We start from the raw sequence: 22380 nt of genomic DNA on the forward strand, positions 1-22380 counted from the left end.
GTTCCCCAGGTAGCGCTTTCGTCACGAAGCCGAAATGCGTCTTTCGCTACCGCCTTTTAGTAGGTTAAAAAAAAAAATCAAGGAAGAATGCTGCCGGCAAAATATATCAAAAATAAAATAAAAATAATCCTGAATATTTTTTGAATATCAGAATAACGAAACTGCTGCGTCAGAAGGGATAGGCTGGCTGAGTCTGTTTTTCCTCTTCCGCAGTGAGCAATACGGGGCTCCCGAAAGAGAGAGTTGATGGCATAGAGATAGGAAAAGTCTCAGTGAGGCAGTTTCTCGGTCCCATTTCGATAGGAATTCCTGCCCCAAGATGAAATGAGAACTGTTCATAGAAATAAACGGATAAACTAGGATTTAATCGTGGCTTTACTGGCCAGCTGCAAGGCTAGAATCAAAATATATTTCATGCCCAAATATATCACTAAAACATCTGACAGTAGCCCTAGTGCTACCAGTTTCTTGTATTGTTTTCAGAAACCAAAGACAAAGAAGGAAATCCTGTTCTTTCAAAGTTAGGTCTTATCTCATGTGGATTCCCCTGTTTTTAAACAATTAAAAGCGTCTTCTGCATACAGATCAGTGGAGTGCAGAGTTCTGCATGCAACAGGACGCTGGATTTGAGCGGGCGGAAATTTAAGCGGACCGACGTGCGGCCATTCGGAGGATGCTGAACATGCCTTCTCTAAACTGAACCCAGAAACTCCCTGAGGCCAATAAGAGGGTTTATTCTGCCCTACCCGCTACCATGCCCTCACGTGCTAAGACGTGGGGCTCTCTGAGTTTTCGTCACGTCCACGTGCTCATTACAAGCTACTTTGCACAGCTTGGCGGCGGGCCTGGATCGTGCGCTCCAATCCGGTCTTGGTGGCGAGAAGTCTCGTGTCCTCTGCTGCTCTCTCTGGGAGTAGAGCTGCCGAAGTCTACATTGTATTTTCTGTTTCATGATAGCGCCGTTGGTTAGAGTGAAGGTGAGAACTAACCAGCAAGCTCGAGCCCGATCCTCTGTAAGTTTTCTCGAGAGTAAATTGCATTGAACGAAGTGGGCTCCCAGTTTTCTGGGAGCCTTACTAATACAACGTGAATGCCGAAAAATGGGGTGTGTTTGCATCCCTATTAGTTATGGGTGGGAGGCGTGTCCAATGAACTTCTATTTAGATAGATGGGGCGGCATGAAAATATATTAAACAAATTAAGCAAGAATACGGCTCTTGCTATAATAGGAACCACCACTGCCTTTTAAATGGATGGTGAAACTGATGAAAGTACTCTAGTTCAGGGATTCTCAACGTTGGGTCCCCAGATGTTATTGGACTTCAACTCCCATAATCCCCAGCCCCAGTGGCCTTTGGTTGGGAATTATGGGAGTTGAAGTCCAATCACATCTGGGTACCCAACGTTGAGAATCCCTGCTCTAGTTTATTGTGTATGCATCAGCTTCAGAATGGGTGGATGGAGGAGTATTTTCAGCTGTGACCTGCTCTCCCCTTGGGAGCTTGCCAGAACCCAACTATGAATCTTCTGGAAGCAGTGAAGACTTTATATTTCTGTTGGCTTTTGGTGAAGAAGGATAGAGATGAGGACTGAGTTGCAGTATTTTATTTGCAACTTTAAAAAATGCATTCACCTGAATGCGATAGTGAAAAAAGTGAATTAAAATAAAATAACCCAATTGTCTAATTGTAGGTAGACAAGTTTTGAATTCAAAATATACATCTTTCTCTTCTTGTCTGTACAATTGAGGTTGCAACAGTAAAAGTAGAAAAAATGAGCCCAGCTAGTGTCTGGTTTCTGTTAAACTATGACACAAATCTATCTAAACTTCAAAGCTTGAAAGTCTGTAAATTACCATCACTCGTTTTTGTAATAATTTGTTTTATTCTTGAACAAAGAGCTTCATACATCATTTTTTCAAAGTCTTTTTCTCAGTAGATGGGAATAGGAAGAATACACAAAACTGTTGGAATGAAAATGTAGCAAAAAAATTTGATCATAATTTAGAAAACGTCACTTTTACAAAAATTTCAGTGAGGCACAACCAGAAGTCCTTCAGGTCCTGGATATCCTTAGGAGACCACGGATACGTCTCACAAGTGCTTGAATGAAAGTGTAGCGTGACCGGACCTTAGAATATAAGCCTTCAATATCAAGGAGCTTCTTCTGCAGCGATTCCCCAAAACTGTTGGTAGCTTCAATCTGAAGCTAAAGGATTAGGGAAAGGAGATAAAAAAAGTTTAATCAAACAAGCCCTATTTTGACAAGGGTCTTCTGCTCTTTAAGTTCTCTTTTAAAATAAGCCCAAGTATCTCTCCCCGATATCAATTAATCAAGGAGTATGGGCATCAATATCAAAGAAATGAGTGGGGCGGAGAGCAAAAGGGTGTTAGATCATACTCCTTGATTAATGCCCATACTCCTTGATTAATTTGTTCCAAGTGTTCTTAGGAACATAGGAAGCTGCCATATATCTGCCACAGTCAGACCATTGGTCTATCTAGCTCAGTATTGTCCACACAGAGTGGCAGCAGCTTCTCCAAGGTTGCAGGCAAGAATCTCTCTCAGCCCTATCTTGGAGAAGCCAGGGAGGGAACTTGAAGCCTTCTGCTCTTCCCAGAGCTAGGGATGTGCACAAAACTGGTTCGGAGGCCCTTTATGGGCCTGAGCCTCCGAACTCGGTGGTTCCACCGGTTCAAAGGCAGCAGGGGTCTATCTTTAAGAGCGGGCGAGGGTGCACTTACCCCTCCTGCTGCTTCCCCCTGCCGGCATCCATGTTTTCCAAAGCCCATCGGGACGGCAGCGTACCTCCCTGCCGCCCCGTTGCCCTTGACTTCCAGATATGACCAGAAGTCGCCGGCGCACCTGCACATGCTGGTCATATCCAGAAGACAAGAGGAATGGGGCGGCAGGTATGCTGCCACCCTGATGGGCCTTGGAAAACATGGAAGAGCAGCGGGAGGAGTAAGTGCACCCTCCCCCACTCTTAAAGATAGACCTCCGCTGCCTTTGAACCTCCCCACTGTGGTTCCATGCACATCCCTACCCAGAGTGGCTCCATCCCCTGAAGGGAATATCTTACAGTGCTCACATGTGGTCTCCCATCCAAATGCAAGCAGGGCAGACCCTGCTTAGCTAATGGGACAAGTCATGCTTGCTACCACAAGACCAGCTCTCTTCTTGATGTCAGACACACAGAATGGAATATGCCAGTACAGTTCTAGAAGCAATAGTTAATGTACTAGCCAATAGCCATGTGTTTATTTTAAAACAACAAATGTTGTGGTTAAGAATTCAAAAATTTCAGAGCTCTGTATAGCAACATTAGAACTACAAAGAATCTTTCAACCCAAAAGCAACACAGGGACTTCAGAAAAGGCATGCTAATGATCTAATTAAGACACTGGCTGACATCCAGACTAGTGTTGTGCTAGCACAAATGAGAGAAGTTGCACACATGTAAGACGTTTGCAGAGCTGCACAACACTGCAGTGCTCCAAGAAGCTGTGCAACCACTTGTGGAAGACTTTCTCTGGGACACATACAAGTTGTGCGGTATGTTTTGCAACACATCAACATTTTCCATCAGTGCAAAAGCCAGCCTAGAACAGCCCTCCTTTTTGTAATATCACTGCACTACATCCTTGCTCTAGAGCAACAGCATTATCCTGGTGCAACATTAGTTTAGATGTAGACCACTGGTTCTAGAAAACACTACTTGAAGAATCTTACCTGATCTATATCGTGTTGGCTGACTCTACTCAGTCCACTTCTAAAATCCAGGTTTGGCCCTGAACTGAAGGAATCTTGGAATTAAGAGTGACAACAGTTATTTTCTGTAACTACCAAACAGCCTTAAAGAACTTCAGGTCCACAATGCAGGACTAAATCAATATTGAGTTTTTCTTGTCTTCCCATCCCAATTTCCCACCAAAACAGAACTAAAAGAATCTGAGTCTTACTATCCCTTATGCCAGCGAGGCCATCTTCCTGAGTTATAACAGCCCTTGCAGGCAAAAATGAGATTGACTTTCCCCAGCCTTCAGCTTGTTGAGGCCCTGCCTCAAGTTCCACTAACTTGTAGGCAGATGAAGCAGCTGACTTCAACAGACCGCCATAATCTGTGAGCCAGTCCTGGATAGTATCTGAACCTGTGTGTGTGTGGCGGGGGGAGAGGCAGGGAGTGTTTCAGCACTACATGTGCAAGAAAGTGCTAATCTCTCTCTCATCAAGGAGGAACATAAACCAGGGATTTCAAGCTGCTGCCTAAATCCCTCCCCACATCCCTTTATTTTGTGCATTTGCCCTCTCCTTTATTTCCCCCTACCCCCACCCTCAGCAATTGGCTGGTCTCCAAGGAACTCATTCTATATGGCCCTGCAACATTCATGTCTTCTGGAGGGGAGACACCTGTTCAAAACATTATTACAAAACATATGGCTGACAAACTGACTAATGACGTGTGCATGTTAGCAGGCTCTGAGGGGATGCAGTGGGAGTCTTGTCCAAGAGCACTAATATTTCTGAGTGCTGCCCATGCTCCAGAAGCACTCGCTTCTGAAATGTGGGCAGCGCTTGAAAGTATTAGTGCTCTTGCACAGCAGTGTGAGTGTAAGAGGAGAGGGGGGAGTTGTGCAAGGGCCCCTGCAGACCCTGCTAACGTGCGTGCTTCATTACGCAGAATATCAGCCTCTGTCCTTGAATACACTAACATGATTTCGTGTAGTTAAATGTTAATATGGGTCATAATGCAAGAATATCATAATCTTACCCTGTAGTCTTCTGCTCTTAAATGGAGTCCGGGAGGCCAAAAGAGAGTCTTGGGAATCTGTGGGGGTGCAGTGCAGCAGGTAGTATTCCAGATGCCGCCAAAGAATAAAAAGACATGTTTCTAGGATATCTGCAAATGTCCTTAGTAAAGGAGAAAATCAGATTTACAACCTAACTCCTTGGGAAGAGGTGTATGCTTGTCCGTCAAAATCAGGCTTCAGGTCTTCATACAACAATGTCCGTGCTGAATTTAGCACATCCAGCTTTAGTGGAATCATTAGCAAGTAAAATTATATTGTACATTGTAAAGTCACCTTAAGTGGCGCAGCGGGGAAATGCTTGACTATCAAGCAGAATGTTGCCAGTTCAAATCCCTGCTGGTACTATATCGGGCAGCAGTGATATAGGAAGATGCTGAAAGGCATCATCATTTCACACTGCTTGGGAGGAGGCAATGGCAAACCCCTCCTGTATTCTACCAAAGAAAACTACAGGGCTCTGTGGGCACCAGGAGTCGAAATCAACTTGATGGCACACTTTTACCTTTAATTGCACATTCAGAGATAAAGGCTAAAAGGGGCCTCTCTTTACTGTCTCACCTTAACATTTGTTCCAGCTTACTCACAGAGGCAACAATCCTTAGATATGTACATGAACAGAAACAATTCTTTTTTCAAGTTCCTGCACATTTTTAAAGCATATCAGGCAGACTATCTTTTTACTAGTTTATATTCTCCTAAACCAGGAGTTTCACAAGTAACAGAAGTTGAGAAAGTAGTGCTTACAAGCAGGCTTGCTCAATTTAGACCCCAACCCCAAAACTGTTTTTGGATTACAACTCCCATAATCCCCAAACACAGTGGCCAATAGCCAGGGATTGTGGGAATTGTAGGCAAAATAAAAATACCAGTGAATGTTACCCGCACACCAACCAGCTTAGTAGTTTTGCATTAGTAAAGTCCAAGTAATCTTGAAAGAACCAAAAAGAATTTAAACCACAAACACCACTAAATACTGTTTCTTAAAGAGGAACTGAATCTTCACTTTTTTCTTGTGTATTCCACTGTTTAAAAATAAACACAATAGCGAATTCAACAATGACTAAATGCTGTCTTTTCCTTGTGGTAAGAATTGCAACATTCATTATCTGAAACAATAAACAATTCAATGATACCTACATATCTGAATTCAGGATAATTGTCCACCTACAGTCAATAAACATCACACACTGAATAATTTGTAAAGTCTACTAATATTAGGTGGACAATTTTCCTGAATTCAGACATATGGAATGACTGCACTTAGTAGGATACCATTAACATCCTCTGTGAGATTCAAGAAGAAAAAAATAGTAATTTTTTTTTAAAAAGTATTGTATTTATTATTATATGTTTATATTGCCTAATCACTTGGTCTCCATGAGATCAGAGGCACAGGCTATACTTTACACCAAGTCTGATTGTCAGAGTCTTCAAAACTATCAAAGGATACAGCAACACAGTGAAAGCAACTTGGCTCTGTTGTTTATCAGCTTCACTAAACGACGCCTGGCCAAGATGTATTTTTGGGCAGTTGAAATTTTGTCAATTCCAGCTAGCATGACTGACTGGCACAGCTATGAAAAGAACAAAACATGCAAATATTTAATACTGTTTGGCCAATCACAACAGCAAATAAGAGCCCTAGAGAACTGCCAACATCCCCTTCCTCTCCCATCACAAACACAAATCTGACCTCATTCCTATTTTAGAAAAGGGGGGGGGGATTAATGTGGAATTCTGAAATCTCTCTCAAGAAGGATGAGAAAAATACCAGTTTAATTATTTTATCTTTTTCTGTAAGGGAAAGTAAAAACATTTAAGTTTGTTCAGTCTCAGAATGCACACTTCATACTGACCCTTCTGAGAGTCCAGTAACCGTAAATACAGTGACACTAAAAAAATAAAAATAATCCAACCAGAAATTATGCACCTCAAAACAAGTAACTGATACAGTTACTTAAGTTTTCCTTTATCAGCTCTCATAATTCCAGTAGTATAAAGGATAATATATCAGGCCATCACAATAAACGCAAGATAAATCTAGCTCAATAGTCAAGACACACGTGAAGGATGCAGGGTGGTTACCTCTTTTATCTCGTCTGGTGGTAGTTGTTCCACATTCTGCAGCTTGTTAACACTCTGACGATGGCTATCATAGTAACTGAAGAAGTCATTAGCACTCTGTTTTAACAGATAGACAATGATACCCAGGCCAGGCAGACGCCAATATGGGATTACTGGTGTTTGTGCATCTAAGAAAGATTTCAATCCAAGTTAAACAAAGTTCTTGCATGCTCTTCAGAAACTCAACTTTATTGTGCTGCTTAAGTGAATGATAAACTCTGTTCCAAATATGTGATGTAATCTCTTGATGCCTGGCAAGCAATCAAACCATTCCCACCGATTTTGTGTTGAAAGTATTTCCATTCCATTCTAGGCCTACAGCCAGCTTTTTTCTTTTCTTCCCATGGCAACTAAACATATTTAAGCACAGCATACTGCATTGCTATAAAAAGAAATGGCTGTAGATAACATGCTATACAAGGAAGCCTAGGATTACTCTTCAGCTAAAACAAACATTGCAAAAGACTTGGGAGGACTTTTACAGTCTAAATGTTGATATCACCTGTTTTATTGTATAATACCTCACAGATAAAACTGTATTATGTGAGAAGTGTGCCCGTCCTGGGGGAAGGGGAAGAGGGGCTGATATAAGACTATAATTCCACTTATCAAAATACTATTACTATTTCAGGCATAGGAATATGGGAAACTACCTTATACTGAGACAGATCATTGGTCCATCTAGCTTAGAATTGTCTACACTGACTGGCAGCGGCTCTCCAAGGTTTCAGGTAGGAGTCTTTCCCAGCCCTACCTAGAGATGTCAGGGATGAAATCTGGGACCTTCTGCATGCAAGCAGATGCTCTACCACTGAGCTACAGCCCCACCTCCTACAGCAGGCAGACAGTAGTAGTTACCCATAGTAGTCACCCCTCCAAATGCATACCAAGGCAAACCCTGCTTATCAAAGGGGACAATTCATGTTCACTACCGCAAGTGTTCATGTCCACTACCACCTCTCCTCCCATTTACATATTCTATGGACAATTACATGGACTACTATTCTGATGTTTAAAGCTATTGGGAGATAGGAGCATTGGTTACTCACTGGGAAGGCTTCTTGCTGCTGGATTTGAGGATATCTCACATGGGTTATCCTTCCCATGTGCTCCAGAGGTCTAGCCAAGTCCAATGTGCATAGAGAAAGTACAAGAATAAAAGTAAAAGCACACCAGTAGATGCAGACGCCCAGATGGGTGGGTCAAGATGTCCTCACATCCAGCAGCAAGAAGAAGCCTTCACAGTAAGGTTGCACTTGGTGTATTAGCTGAAGCTGATAAAAGGTGCTCCAAGCCACAGAGGCCACTTGAGCCTCTAGTGACACAGTGCTGGACCGATGAGCACCCCCAGACAGTGAACCTGGTCCTTCAGGGAGAGTGCAACCCCATCTAGAACAGGCTGAACATCATTCATCAGGGCAGAGGAACCACTGACAAGCATTTATACTTGGCGTTTGTATAGTGTTTTCAAGTATTCAATGCACTCTGTGTGTATTATGGTGCTGTAAACCCTTCCACATATTTAATTCAGCTTCCAGAATACAGTTTCTGATCCATACTAGAATAATCAGAAACCCACCTTGTCGAGATCCATCTCGATTGGTGGACTCAGAAAGACTTGGAGTGAAGAGGCACACTGTGTGCTCAAAAGTGGGAGCACACTGTACCATCAGCGACTGGCAGTATTCCATTACATTGGCACAGATCTACAGAGGAAGATAAAGAGTGGATTAACGACAACGGAGTACAAAAATAAAGACTCTATATGTTTATTGCAATTTAGAAAACTGCATATCTAGCAGGCATTTCACAGTTTTGGAATGAGGACTCTAAGCTGTATTTTGAAGTATGATCTATGCTATGTCTCACCTGTTGCATGGCCAGCTCGATTTCATCCCTCTTGTTCAGTCTGTCTCCTTCAACATGATCTTCTTGTAACTTAAACTGACGCAGTCTGTCTGAACCACCAAACCTGGTTAAAAGGCCCAGGCACTGACGCTGGAAGACAAGGAAAGCAAACAAAACGTTTCATTTCATTGTTTCATTTTGGCCTGCCAGTTATAGCTTTGCTTAGTGTCGATACATTCTTTAAACTGTGGATATAGTGTGGTACCCTTGAGATGCAATAGGATATTTCTTAGGACTTTGCCATGGTATTGGCCTCAAAACCGTGCCTCCCCCACTCAAATCAGTGCTCCACACCTCATAAATATGCACTTCAGCATTTTGTTCCCAAGACTACCACACTGTATTCATGATGATTACAGGAGTCTATACTTTGGCTGTGACTCTTGATGAGCATGTTCTCTATGTGCACAGAAACATCTCAGTTCTCCTTTATGAACATGTATTGCAAGGAATACCATTCACAAAGCATTTTCATTCACAGAAAGAGCAAGTTGAACCATGCGTGCTTTCTAATCCTTGACTTTTGAATACTTCATAGGTATTTTATTCTCTAGCAAGTCCATTATAAAAACTACATTCTACATTCTCAGCTTCATCATACATGTAAAGTAGTCTGTCACCTTCAAAAGTTTATGCCATAAGCAAAAGCTTATGACACGCCTTCAGAAGCTTATGTTTGTCCAGTCCTGGCTGATGACAAATACATTTTATATAGAATATAATGCCTGCTCCATCAGATATATTAAAATTGAATCATTTGGGTGAATCATTTCATTCAAAGGTTTCAATCAAATAATTAATACAAAACAGTTGCTGTAATCATGTATTTACCTGAAATCGCCCTATGTGTCCTTGTAGTTCAATATGCATCCCTTCATTGATATCGATGTCCAAGTCTCCTAACACACCTAATGAAAAATACAATATGATAACAGTAGATTTATCGCAGTTTATTATGCAAATAATCCACGGGAATGTCCAGACGACATCATATTGTAGATGAACAAGCTTGGCGAAAACTATTTGATGATTTAAAGACATTAATCATGTGCCTATCTCAAGCAGCACATACCTGAATGCAAAACAGGTAAGAGTATCTTCTGTTGGATCAACAGCTTGTAAAGAGCATTCTGCAAGTATAAATATGTTCCTGGCTGCCACTGGAAACCACCACCAGCCTTTCTGAAGCTATTTCAATTATATCCCATGGCCAAACATTTCATTTCATCTGTGCTTGGCTTGCTGTGACAGAGTGCTAGTTAATGATGGGGAGAACTCCTACAGTCAGTCTTAAATCGCGCTTGGAAAATAGCTTGATTTCTTCTGAGCCCCGTATAAAGCCTGTCATGGCCCCTTCCATTGTTGTTAATTAAGAGTGTGACTACATTTCCCAGTGGAGCAGCAGCATGCCAGGCATTGTGGAGGGGAGGGGAGGGGGGGTGGGGTGGGGTGGGAGGGAGAGCTCTCTCCATTCCACCGCTGCCCAAGCAGCAAGGTATGGCGTGGTGGTGGTGGTTAGAAACATTTGGGTGGGAGGGAAGCAAGGTTTAAATTCTTCTCTGGCTTGAATTAAAATCCAAACCAGAGAAACATTTTCAGGGTTGTAATGCTTGCCTTGTACTTCAGGCAAATATTAAAAGCCAATCTTTCCAAATTTGAATTAGAATCTCCGTAACATCATTAGTGCTAGGCATCATTAGCAGGCAGACTTCCATGACCATCTTTCTGAAGGAGAGAGATAAATACTCAGGATGTTTTGGACTGCATATGCACCAGTTTTCTTTCATCCCTCAGCAGCTGAGTGAATGAGTCAGAAACAGGTTGTTTTAAATGAATGATTACCTAATTCAAGCCTCTCGGATACAGATTCAGAGAAAGGATTATGCAACCCTGTGAACTACAAAGAGCTTTTGTGGACTTTCCCTGCCTGTTGAGTTCTATGCAGCTTGAAAGTATGCATACATGTTTACTGAGATGTTGGTCCAATATAAGTTCTATATCCAATAGTAAATTAATGATTGAAATGAATATAAAATTGAAATGCGCAAGTGGCCACATCCTACCAGGCAGAGCAGCTTTGCTGATTATCCCAGTTAGTAAAGCCAGTTCTTGCAAGGATCCCGCACTGACTTCCTGGCACCGCAGGATTGACTGGATAGTATCTGAATGAGCTATTAGAAACTGCAAAACCTGGACCAAAGACAACATACAGGAAGATGGAAGAAGTTTAAGGAAACATGTCAGTGGGGGAGAGTTGGAAATAACAAAATCAACCCAGCACCCTGCTATGGATGGCAGCTTCAGTCATGAACAGCCAACATCTCTGGGAATTCCTGCGTACTGGCTTACCTGACCTGCAGCTTGTACATGCTGTGCCATGCTAGATGTGAGAATAACCTGGCACAACTGGAGAGCTGGCAGAAGAATCTGGCGATAGCGTTCTACAGGGGCAGGAATGAAGACTGGAGGCTCTCGCATACCAAATAGTCTGAAGTGTGGGGGCAGGGTGGGGGGAGAGAAACAACCAAAAGGAGTTTATTGGTGGGAGCAAAACAAGGATATATTCTAACACAAACACATGGTGCTCTCAGGTCACTGATCCATCAATCCCAGTAATATCCTTGACTGGCAACAGCTCTCTTCAGTCAGCAGTCTTTTGCAGCCCTGCTGCAAAATGTCCTTTAAACTGGAGATGCTGAGGACTGAACCGTATTTACCCAATCAGAGGGAGACTCTGAATTTAAGATGACCCCCCTTAAAAAATATAGGTTAAATACAAGTTACACCTGTATTTACTCAAAATGAAGAGAACTCTTGTTTTAAGATGACTTGTCCAATTTCTAACATCAGAGGACTTGGAAAAAACCTAGTCTTAGATTTGGGTAAATATGGTACTACTGAGCTCTGGCTTCTCCCTAATATATCTATTTACATTTTTATATGCCGCTCTACCTTAGAAGAGTTCAGAATGGCTTACACATACCTCTCAGTAGTCTCTTATCCATGCTCTAACCAAAACTACAACTACTTGGACGGGAGATTCCCAAGGCTAATCACCACTTCACCAAGTTCTGAATGATTCTCTGCCATAGAAACATACAACACTGAACAATATCTCTGGCCACTATGTACTTCTGTCTGCTATTCTCAACTAGAAGAATCTGTACCATTTCACAGCAAATGTTATGAGGACTACTTCTCTGTGCCATTTGAATGAAAACTTCTTATACTGTACTCTTAACTCAAGCTGAACAGTATTATTACTACCCACTGAACCCTGTTGAGTTGGGATTCCAGCAGAATGAATTTAATGAATGAACAGAAATGTTATTTATATATTGTAATGCAAAAAACGTAGCGCCCCAAATGTAGAAATGTTGTCCTCAGTCAGGATGTGTTTTACAGATTAATAACTGTAGAAATCATGCTAGAGATAAGCAACACAGGAACTTACCCCTGCTGATCAGCTTGAGGTGGCATGTCATAAACCTGACACTGTGCAAGCTTCACAATCACTCCAGATCTCAGTAACTCCAGCGCTCCCTGCTGTATTTTAGCCACCTTGGTCAAGAATGCCTGAGAGTATGTTACAAAAGGTAAAACTGGTCAAAGCAGGTTAAATGGCAAGAACCTACTTTCATAAGTGTCATAATCCTAAACAGTTTCCTTTCTCACAGACAGCTACCAGCTTAAAGAAGCACACAAAATTAAATTTGTGTCAAAATTACATATACACAAATCAATATAACTTAGCACACATAAACTGAGCAATGTGCATGCTATTGCTGGAACTAGCAGGCATTGAGCATGGGAGGTGAAGAGGCAGAACCCAAAGAAATCTATGTTCAGTCCCAACAGGAAATCATGGTTTTCCACTATGTGAACGTGGCTTCTAACTCTCCCAAGCCCATGCACTCCCTTCTCATGGGCCTGCCACTAACAGAGATCCAGTTGGCAGGGACTAGAGACAGGGCCTTTTCCATTGTGGCCCCTCGGCTTTGGAATGCCCTCTCCATAGAGCTTCACCATGTTCCCTCCCTCAGTGTTTTTAAAAACCAATTAAGAACATCTTTTTAAAGAGGCTTTTAAATGTTTTATCTGCTGTTTTTATCTGGTAGGTTTTTTTAGTTCTCAGTTTTTAGCTTTATTAACTTTTAATATGAAACTTTAAAAAACTTCTAATTTTAAATGTGGTTTTAAAATTATATAAGTATAAATATTTTAAACAACAAAAAATAATAATTCTCACCATTCATCTCCTCAGCTCCATCTTGGAGCCAGGGCTTCAACATCCCTGTTTATCTAAACCACAGCTACATGTCTTGTGCAAAGTTGGGAACTGTATTACTTTGGCTTCCAAACTAACGTGAAACTAGAGTCTGAAGTTGGCTTCACATCCTGGCTTGAAAGCCAGAGTTAAATAACAAATCCCAGCTTTCCATGGGCCACAGAACTGTGGTTTAAACAAACAAGAATGTTGATGAGCATGGGTTTAAGAGGTAAGGGGGCAGGAGGAAATATGCAGGCGTGGAAAAATTAAACTCCCTGTTTGCGTAGCAGGAAACCATACTTTCACGTTACACTTAAATCACAACCAAACTTCTGGAAATTGCAGACTTTAGGACAGCAAGTGCAACACCTATTTAGAATTCTGTTTGAGGCTGGGATCCAAGAGGTACTTGGGCTCAGGAACTGGGATTTGCACTAAGCAAGTTAGTTTATTTTAAACACATTTTTCTTTGAACAATTATCTCCATTCCATATAAACAAGTTGCTTACTTGTAACAGATGATCTGGTAGTGATCCAACGACACTCATAAATAGTGGGTTCTGCACCTGAGCAGACTGCTTTGGGTTAAACTTGTTAACGTGAAGCGGTCTGCACAGGTGCAGAACCCACTATTTATGAGTGTCGTTGGATCACTATCCAGATTATATGCATTTGTTGTTGTTTTGGCACTCCACTTTTCCATTCTCTCTTTCCTTCCACCCTTTCTTTCTCAGCACTTATTCCTTCCCTGCATTCCTCTGGCTGTTGGTTTTGCATGTCATGGTCCTCCCCACACCCCCACTTTGCAGGCAGCCATATTTTAAATTGTGGTTTCGGAATGTTAGTAATGCAGTTTCTTAGACCACCAGTAGAGGTCATTGGTCAACATGGGCACTGTGAGAAGGAAAGGCGCGGATCTGAAACACAGGCCCCAATCAGATGTAGTGGCAAGCCTTAGTTAAACAAACCTGTGGTTAATTTCTGTACCCAAGAATCATGCCACAGATGATCTACCAACTCCAGTTTCGTTACCTCCAGGTGCTGGCCAAAATAACCCCTCCCTCTTCCTAGTCCACCAAGGCTCATCCCAGCAATCTCCATTCCGCTCAAGTTGCCAGACTGTGGGCATTGTGTCAGCCACCCAGCAACTGTGGGCTATGATGTGAGAGGGGGGCGTGCTCTGACTCGCCCACCCTTGGCAGAGGGAAAGATATATTAACTCTTTCCTGGCACTCCTTATAGCAGTGACTTTCCCAGAATTCCTAAGCTACACAGCCATGTAGTGACACCCCAGGATGAAAAGAGGCTCTTCCAGACTGGAAAGGGGCCTTGGGGGAGAAACACAGAAAACTCAATGAAAAAAGGGAAGGAAGGATCGGTGGATTGGAGAAACCCTTCCCTCCACACCACCACCACCTCTACAGGGAGCCTCTCAGCTTGATGCCAAATGTTCCTCCGAGTCCCAGCCTGGCCTGCATGCCCCTTCCGAGCAGCAGCAGCTTGGGGGTCAGGATCCCACATGTGCACTCTCCCACCCGCCCCAACCACTCCACTCAGCCCAGCAGCAGCAGCACGGCCGCCGCTTGTAGAAGGCGTGTGGGCCAGTCTGGGACTCAGAGGAACTTTCAGTACCCTTCTCCTGGAGTTCCTTCCAGTCCTGGGCTCAGCCCACACACACCTCCAAATGGCAGCCGCTCAGGGGACAGGCTCAAGGGAGAAAGCGCACATAACCACAGGTGGGGGGAGCGAGTGCATGTGCAGCCTGAGCAAGGTCTGCCAGCCAGCCGGCCAGCTCCTCCAGACAATAGTGGTCAGCATTCTAACCACGCAAATGGCCGCCACGCATGCCAGATCCCGGTGCTGCAGGCAGGGCAGGAGCCACTTGGGATGCTGGGTGGTGCACCTCTGCTCCCCGCAGCTTGCAGGTGCCAGTGGTATGGCCAGGAAGGAGGAGTTTTAAAGGTACCTCTTGCTGACACCCTGCACCGCCCTCACTGGCCACTACTGCTGAAAGGATGTTTGAAGACTCTCTCCTGCTGTCTCCATCTTTTCCTCTCAGCCTTTTCTTGCTCAGGAACATGTTAAATCCAAAGCAAGCAGGGAAAAGCAGGCTTATTCCAATCTGGCTCTGTCCCTTTAAATGCAGGAACCCTAGAGATGCAGCGTTCCTGTTGCCAAGTAGCGGCAGGAGTGAGGTGATGGCAGAAGCAGAGCATTCGCTCCGAGAGACAGCCAGCAAGAGACGCTAATGCCCTAGAATGGACACATTTCCGAGCTGACCTCTTTATGGGACCAGGAGGAGCTTCCTTCACAAACCCGTGTTACTGCGGCTGCAGAATTCAGCACCAATGGTGCTCAGGAACCTCCAGTTTCAGCAACGAAACACACTACAGACTGAGGGTTCAAATTCAGGTTTGGAGGAGGAAATGGAGCCTCAGTTGGGTGATGGAACTACAGCTTCATGCATTCAGAAACACCTACCTCAGATATGTTTACCTGAGGTTTCATATGAAGTCTGAATTGGGCCACAGAACATAGAAACATAGAACACTGATGGCCATTTGCCTTTCCAGAGGCCCAACCCTCCACTGAAAGCAATAGCACTTATTTTAAGGGCAATTAAAGGTAATTAAGCTTCTGAGGTGATGGTTTTCTGCTGGGAGATTAAGCATACATCAGGTCTGAATTTTCTGAACTCTTGAATGTCTCGGAAGGTGAGAAGCATGAGCAACCAACCCATGGCACACATCTGGAAATTATATACAGTGGATCAGTGGTTCCCCAACTGGGAGCCTCCAGATGTTGCTGAACTACAGCTCCCATCATCCCCAGCCACAATAAATTGTAGCTGGGGCTGATGGGAGTTGTAGTTCAGCAACATCTGGAGGCTCCCAGTTGGTGAACCACTGCGTTAGATGGTTGTTAATATGTCATTACTTTTTAAAGAAAGAAGTTGATACTGTGGTGTGAGGAGAAAGCTTAGGGGAAAAGAAGAAAAGACAATTCCACTCAGTCTGTATTTGTGAGAACCCTGTTTAGGCCTGATCACTGCTATAAAAGGTGCTCTTTAACCATCCCGGTTTGGCATGTAACACAAGTAGCACTGGTTGCCTGTACAATGAGCTATTCTTGGAAATAAAATCTTAAAATTTACCATTTTTGACTCATAAGTGTACAATGCCTTGAGTAAAGGAGGTTGGGGTGTAAGCAAGCTTTGCAGCTTGAGGTCATCATCCGCTAGGCTGTCCACAAGCACTTTTAGGTAGCCACTGTTGGAAAGGTACAGCAACCATTGGTGCTGCTTATCCACAGAGAAGATGCGATCAAGTAAAGCCAGTGCTAGCATCTGAAACAAGTGAGGGAAGATTAAATCCATTAACAAGGGTGTAAAAATTATCTATTCTCTGCTGAAGAATCAATTTCTATGTTTGAATTTCATTTGGCCACTGTTCATTACAACCCATTCAATATTTCTCCCTATTTTGTAGAAAGCATAATACTTTATAGAATTTGCATAAGAGCTAAGAAAATGCCTACTAATAATACTTCACAACACTTTACATATGCATAGTGCTTACAAATAGTACATTGTCTAATTGTACTATATGAAGTTTTTAGCCTACAGTTTCAGTTCTCGATTTCTTTATACATTTTTATTCTGCCTTTCCTCCAAGGAGCTCAAGGCAGCATACGCCGTTCTTCCCCTGCTCTCAGAAGAACCAGTTTTTCTGAGTACCAGTTGCAGGGGAATAACAGTAGGAGAGAGAGCATGCCCTCAACTCCTGCCTGTGGCTTCCAGAGGCATCTGGTGGGCCACTGTGTGAAACAGGATGCTGGATTAGATGGGCCTTGGGCCTGATCCAGCAGGGCTGTTCTTACATTCTTAACCCATATTTTTGCCTTTCAAAAATATAGTATAAATCTTCACAGTTACAGTATCAGCATATTTCAAAGTTTGGTCTAAGCATGTTTAAAACTCAAAGAGAAGAAGAACAGATATTATTTACTCGTCCTATCTCATGGCCATCACAGGCATCTCGGCAGACCACCTCCATGAGGGCAGAACCATAGCTTTCAATAATTGCCATGTTTTCTCGCTGCAGTTTGCTAAAAGCATCTTCAGGAGCTGTCAGACGCTCCCACATGGTCTTCTTGGCTATAAAGGAGGAAACAACATTAGAGATATTATGATGGAACAGTGCCAGTAAACAATGGCGCCTATGTACTCTACAAAAAGGTAGCCAACCCTTCTTTTAGCACCTATAGATGTAATCGCTGCATGTGGAAGTGTTTACAAATAATATCTTCTACTATAAAAGGTATTTTATCTAGAATGTTCACATGTGTATATCCTTGCTAACTGGGTAAAGAGGTACCTTGTAAAAATGTGACTCTAACATATATAACGGGAAGAGCAACTGTTTCTATAGGACCCAGCACAGTGTCTCCTCAGTAGTGTTGCTGGTGTGTGTGTGTGTTTTGTTTTGGACTGTGAGCCTTTCTGAGACAGAGAAGCATTTCCTCATACTTTTTTATAAGTAAACCCACTATGACCAGTCTTTTCCTTGAAAACCGGTATCAGCCAACATGACGAGGAAAATTAGTCAAAGTAGTCCAATTGAAATCAAAAGGACAAGTTTGGCATTGCTTAACTCGTTCTTTTAATTTCAAAGGACTACTTCAAGTAATTTTTCTCATGGCAACCATCATCTTAACACAAAAAACCTTGGCTATTGGCTACTGAGGCTGGGGATTATGGGAGCTGTAGGCCAAGAACAGCCGGGGGGGGGGGCTAAGTTGAGCAGGCCTGCTTTAGAACAATGTATGAATAGAGAACCTGAAGGAAAAATACATCTCTGAAGGATTATGCACCCAAATGAAAGTACACAGGATGGCTACAGTGGAAACGTGTTCACGGTAAAAGAAAAGGTAACCATTTCCATTCATGCTTTTGGTCCTTACAATCTGTGCGGCCATGAATGAAATCAAAGCCTGGAAAACAGACCAGCCAGCTGTGCGTGAATGGGATGGGAAGTAGGGGCACTGGGAAGCCTGGAAGAAGTGGTGGACAAGAAAGATGATGGTGTGTGTGTTGCACGTGGCAAGAGTATTGCTGCTGACAGAGAATGGGCAGCCACAAGGGGCTGGGAACCTTGGCCACAGAAAAGAGGCAAAAGATATTGAGAATAAGAACTTCTAGCACCACAATTGCAACCAGTGGCAACACCATTTCACAAGGGTTTATACCACACACTAAATTTGATATTCATAGCCAAGTTATGTCCTACCTGCTTCCAAGGTGTCTGGTTCATCTGGTCTCTGAGCAATCTGTAAGTAGTACAGCAATGATCCATACAGGTGAGTTCTCACTCGCTGGAATCCACCACCTGTTCAAATAGGAAAATAAAATTTATAATAATGAGGAACAACTTAGCACATCAGTCTTCTATTACCACCCACCCCTTGGTTTATTTCCTGGTTCTGTAATGCAACAACACATCAGTTTAATATAAGCTAGATCTAGCATCACTTCAAGGTTATGAAAATTATTTTTAACAGTGTGAAATCATTCTGAAAAAGATACAGTCACTGCACACTAACAGCAAGTTGGCCTCTGTTTAGATAAAACAGTTGTGTCATGCAAATTCTGAACTAGCGCAAACACTACAGGTGCAAAAGGTGATGCATCTACCTTGAATTATGTGCATTCTTAATGGAGTCAGAGTTCCTGCAAGCAAAAGGTCTTAAAAGAAAAAGCCTACTCCCTGAGAGGCAGGGAGAGCACATCCCAGAATGCAATCAAGGTCAAATCCCAAACCAGCTATATATATTTGGCATAACAGAGCGCTTTTGTTCTGTGCTCCATCTGAGTAGAAACCACCAAGCCCACCTTCATCAAGATCCTGTACTGGAACCTTCCCCTTTGTATTTCTAAGTATTCCCACTTTTGAAACTTTGCAGAAGGCAAAACCTATTAAAAGCCTCTGTTCTCAAACCTCAGAGGGATTGTTGTTGGGTTTTTTTTGTGGGAGCTTGGTAGCACATACTGCCTTCAACCACCCAGAAGTCTGCCCAACCAAGAACCTAGGTGCTCAAATCCCTTTCCCTATGCTGAATCACTGGACTGCTGAGTCCCTAAGTTAAAACACTGAACTGCAGGGTCCAGAATCGCTGAGCTGAAATCACTATCCTTGAGCGTTGCTTTATATGGACCTGTTGTGGGGAGACCTGCAAAGGGGAGTGCTTTGGACACTCTTGAAACCTAGAGTCCTTGGGCCTTTCTCTGTGTGGGCCTGCCACAAGCTAATTCCTGAGCGTGACTCTGAGAGTTCCCTGGACTACAAAATGAAATCCTTGGGCCACTGAGGCGGGACCATTCCCTACACGGTCTTGTTGCAGCCTAGGTCCTACACCAAACTGCCTGGGAAACCCAGTGCTCTACTGTGGGCACACAGAGTGCCACATACTTTGGAATTTGTTGTGTAGATGGCACTCTGCTATTGCTTTGACAAATCCTTTGCAGCAAGGTCCCTCTAAATCTTCCTGATAAAAGATATTTGACCTTGCACACAAAACAGCAGATTGAGGACAAGTATCAAAGCTGTTTTTGATCCTCTCTCCCCTCTTTGCTCACATTCTAATGGCCACCAATCACTAGGCTATTTTCGCCTTCATTCCCTCACTGCCTCCCTCTCCTTATTTCATTCTGGGAGTTGCATTCACTCCCTGCACAGCCATGATTGTACCAAGGTTACCAATGACCACATTTTACACTGTGCTGCTATATTTTACAAATAAATGTTATCTGTTTTCACAAACCTTGCCACCTGTTTAATGTTTCTCTAGGGTACCCTTACTGTATGTTGTCTTGCCCATACACGTGTGCAAGCAAGCATGGTAACACAGGATGTCCACGATACTTTACTGTATGTTAATTTACTTACACGTCTACATAATTTACAAACCTAAACTACTGGCACAATGAAGTAGAATACAGAAGCTCAGTCTTGTATTGTCATATCAAATATCCATTCCCAATAAGGGAGAAATTGGCTCTTGCCTTTAATGTTACCTGTTTTCAAAATAAAATCCAGAATTTTTCTCAATATGATATGGAGAGAGGAGTCTCCAATAGGTGCAAATCCCACAGCCATGCCTTCAGAACCAGGTGGGGCTGCGAAGGAACCATCCAGCATCAAGACAAACTGGGAGTGCTCCGGCATAGGGACAACAAGTGGCTCCTTTTGCTCTGTTCGCACAGCTTGGCTTAAGTGGGCTGTCAGAGTGAACACAGCTCCTGCCACAACTGGCATTAACTCTTGCGCTGCATCATCATTCAGGATCTTAGGGAAGTAAAGAAGTCAGTATTTTAGGGCATGATAGTGATACAGGTGTACCTTGTTATCTGCAATGGTTCCGTTCCCGACAATTTCCGCAGATAACAAGTCATTGAGTGAATGGGAAATGGGGGGTTAGGTTCCTGTAGGGCAGAACAAGTCAGAAAGAGAGGCAAAAAATGACAGAAATAATTAAAATAAATTGCCGCATTGTGCTCTGTGGGTCTCCATCTGTCTAGTAATGCTCCCCAAAACTGTCAATTCAGCCAATTCTCCACAAAAAATCATGGGGAAATTGATTTTTTTTTAACTAGAAGAACACAAAATGGCAGCCGGAAATGACCTAGGAACTGCAGATATTATGGGTTTTAGCCCTTTTGTATCCAAAAATATTGAACTCAAATGCATATTCTCCTACAGCGGATATGCAGAACCACAAGTAAAAAGGTTTGCCTGTATTGCCTGACCAATTTCTATAGCGTTCTCTGAAGGCAAATTACTATAATTGCACCACTACATTTTAAATAACGTGATTAAGACTAATCGTTCTCGCAGCATGAGGTGGGAATAGCAGTTGCTAGGATGAGCGTCTTCCTGACCCTTCTCACTCTATACATCAGAGCCAAAAAGTACAGTGGAGGCAACCAAGGAACACAACAGCCAATCCCCAGCCTCTTAAAATTTCCTTGGGCAAGTTTTAATAGTAGTTTAATGCTGGGAAGAGTTGTAACAAAATGTACATAAAGTGGCATAGATGAATCACAGCAGGTAGATTGCAGTAGACATTGTTGCAGGTAAATAGTAATGAAACACAAACCAACACATATTACATAATTTCTTTTCTTGTTTAAAAAAAAAACCAAAAGAGATACACATATTGAAGTTTTCCTTGGTCAAAATAAAACACTACCTTATTTCAAAGAGCTTACTTTGTCATGCAAATCCTGCAAGAGATCACGAATAATAAGCTGCCTCTCTTCAGATTGTATAAGGTCCTGTGGACAGGCAGTTAATATAATTTCCACCAACTGCCTCCAGGATTCTAGTGCATGCCGCTTGGCATAGAGACACTGAAGAAGCTTGTTCCGTTCCACAACATATTGGAGAATTGTGTTGATTTCCTGGACAGCCAATAAAAGAACATTTCATCCATACCACAGCAAGAAAGAAAAACAACAGCTAAAGGCTGCATTTTATTCATTCATTCATTCAATTTTATACCGCCCTTGCAAAATGGCTCAGGGTGGTTTACAATTATTTTATCATATAACTGAAGTGACAAAGGGCAAATCTAGAAACAGCTTTTGAAAAAGCAAACACTTTTAGCTTAAAATCAAGCAAGAACATGTGCACACACTTTTTTTAAAAAAAAATCCTCATTGCTGTGCTCTCCTCTCCCTCAGCTGCTTTTCAGCTTATCCAAGATTCAAGAAATAGCTTGAAAATTTTGCCTGGTAGGTGCTTAGAAGGAAAACTGCCACCAGAGGCATGTCTGTTGATTTCCCATGATGTTTCTTTTCAAACGACTCATGTAAATTCCCAAACTGCTTTGGGGGCTTTTTAAATTAGGGAAAGCTGATAAAAGAGACATTGTAAAATGCAAGTTTTTTTATTAAGTGTATTTTACATAGCTATATTTTAAATTTTCATGTAAATCACCTTGAGCTCTGTATGAAAAAAGGGGGGTATAAATTTTTAAATAAATAGTCTTGGGTGTCTTATACACCCTTCTGCATCTTAGGGTTAGATTTTTCAAATTTCTAAAATATTCCCAAGAATGGACGCTCTGCCCCATCATGAAGCCAGTATCATTTTCACTCTATACATCAGATAGGCAAGGCAAAAACTCTCAGGATAACCTCATGCAAAGTGTTGTTGAGACAACAAATGGAGAAAGACTGTAAAATATTTAACTACAAGAATGTATAAA

General features: G+C 42.6%; 1 protein-coding gene and 1 long non-coding RNA gene across 3 annotated transcripts in view; one reads left to right on the plus strand and one right to left on the minus strand.

The window, feature by feature from the left end:
- The first annotated feature begins 95 nt into the window (after positions 1-95).
- LOC128326061 (uncharacterized) lies at positions 96-16260 on the plus strand. Its single transcript, XR_008307830.1, has 3 exons — positions 96-977; positions 7567-7666; positions 15260-16260. It is a non-coding gene; the product is annotated as an uncharacterized LOC128326061 (long non-coding RNA).
- Positions 1865-22380, minus strand: part of NUP205 (nucleoporin 205) — an 85475-nt gene continuing 64959 nt past the window's right edge. For both annotated transcript variants that reach the window (XM_053252116.1, XM_053252115.1), the window contains 16 exons: positions 21380-21571; positions 20186-20456; positions 18402-18500; positions 17121-17269; positions 16268-16459; positions 12298-12419; positions 11193-11331; positions 10907-11033; positions 9675-9751; positions 8805-8933; positions 8515-8641; positions 6897-7063; positions 6262-6385; positions 4772-4900; positions 3733-3806; positions 1865-2208 (listed from right to left, as the gene is read on the minus strand). In XM_053252116.1, coding sequence (XP_053108091.1) covers positions 2056-2208; positions 3733-3806; positions 4772-4900; positions 6262-6385; positions 6897-7063; positions 8515-8641; positions 8805-8933; positions 9675-9751; positions 10907-11033; positions 11193-11331; positions 12298-12419; positions 16268-16459; positions 17121-17269; positions 18402-18500; positions 20186-20456; positions 21380-21571 — 2271 coding nt within the window. In that variant the 3' untranslated portion in view covers positions 1865-2055. The remainder of the gene's footprint in view (positions 2209-3732; positions 3807-4771; positions 4901-6261; positions 6386-6896; positions 7064-8514; positions 8642-8804; positions 8934-9674; positions 9752-10906; positions 11034-11192; positions 11332-12297; positions 12420-16267; positions 16460-17120; positions 17270-18401; positions 18501-20185; positions 20457-21379; positions 21572-22380) is intronic.

Source organism: Hemicordylus capensis, chromosome 5, assembly GCF_027244095.1.
Source record: "Hemicordylus capensis ecotype Gifberg chromosome 5, rHemCap1.1.pri, whole genome shotgun sequence".
NCBI classification, from domain to species: Eukaryota; Metazoa; Chordata; class Lepidosauria; order Squamata; family Cordylidae; genus Hemicordylus; species Hemicordylus capensis.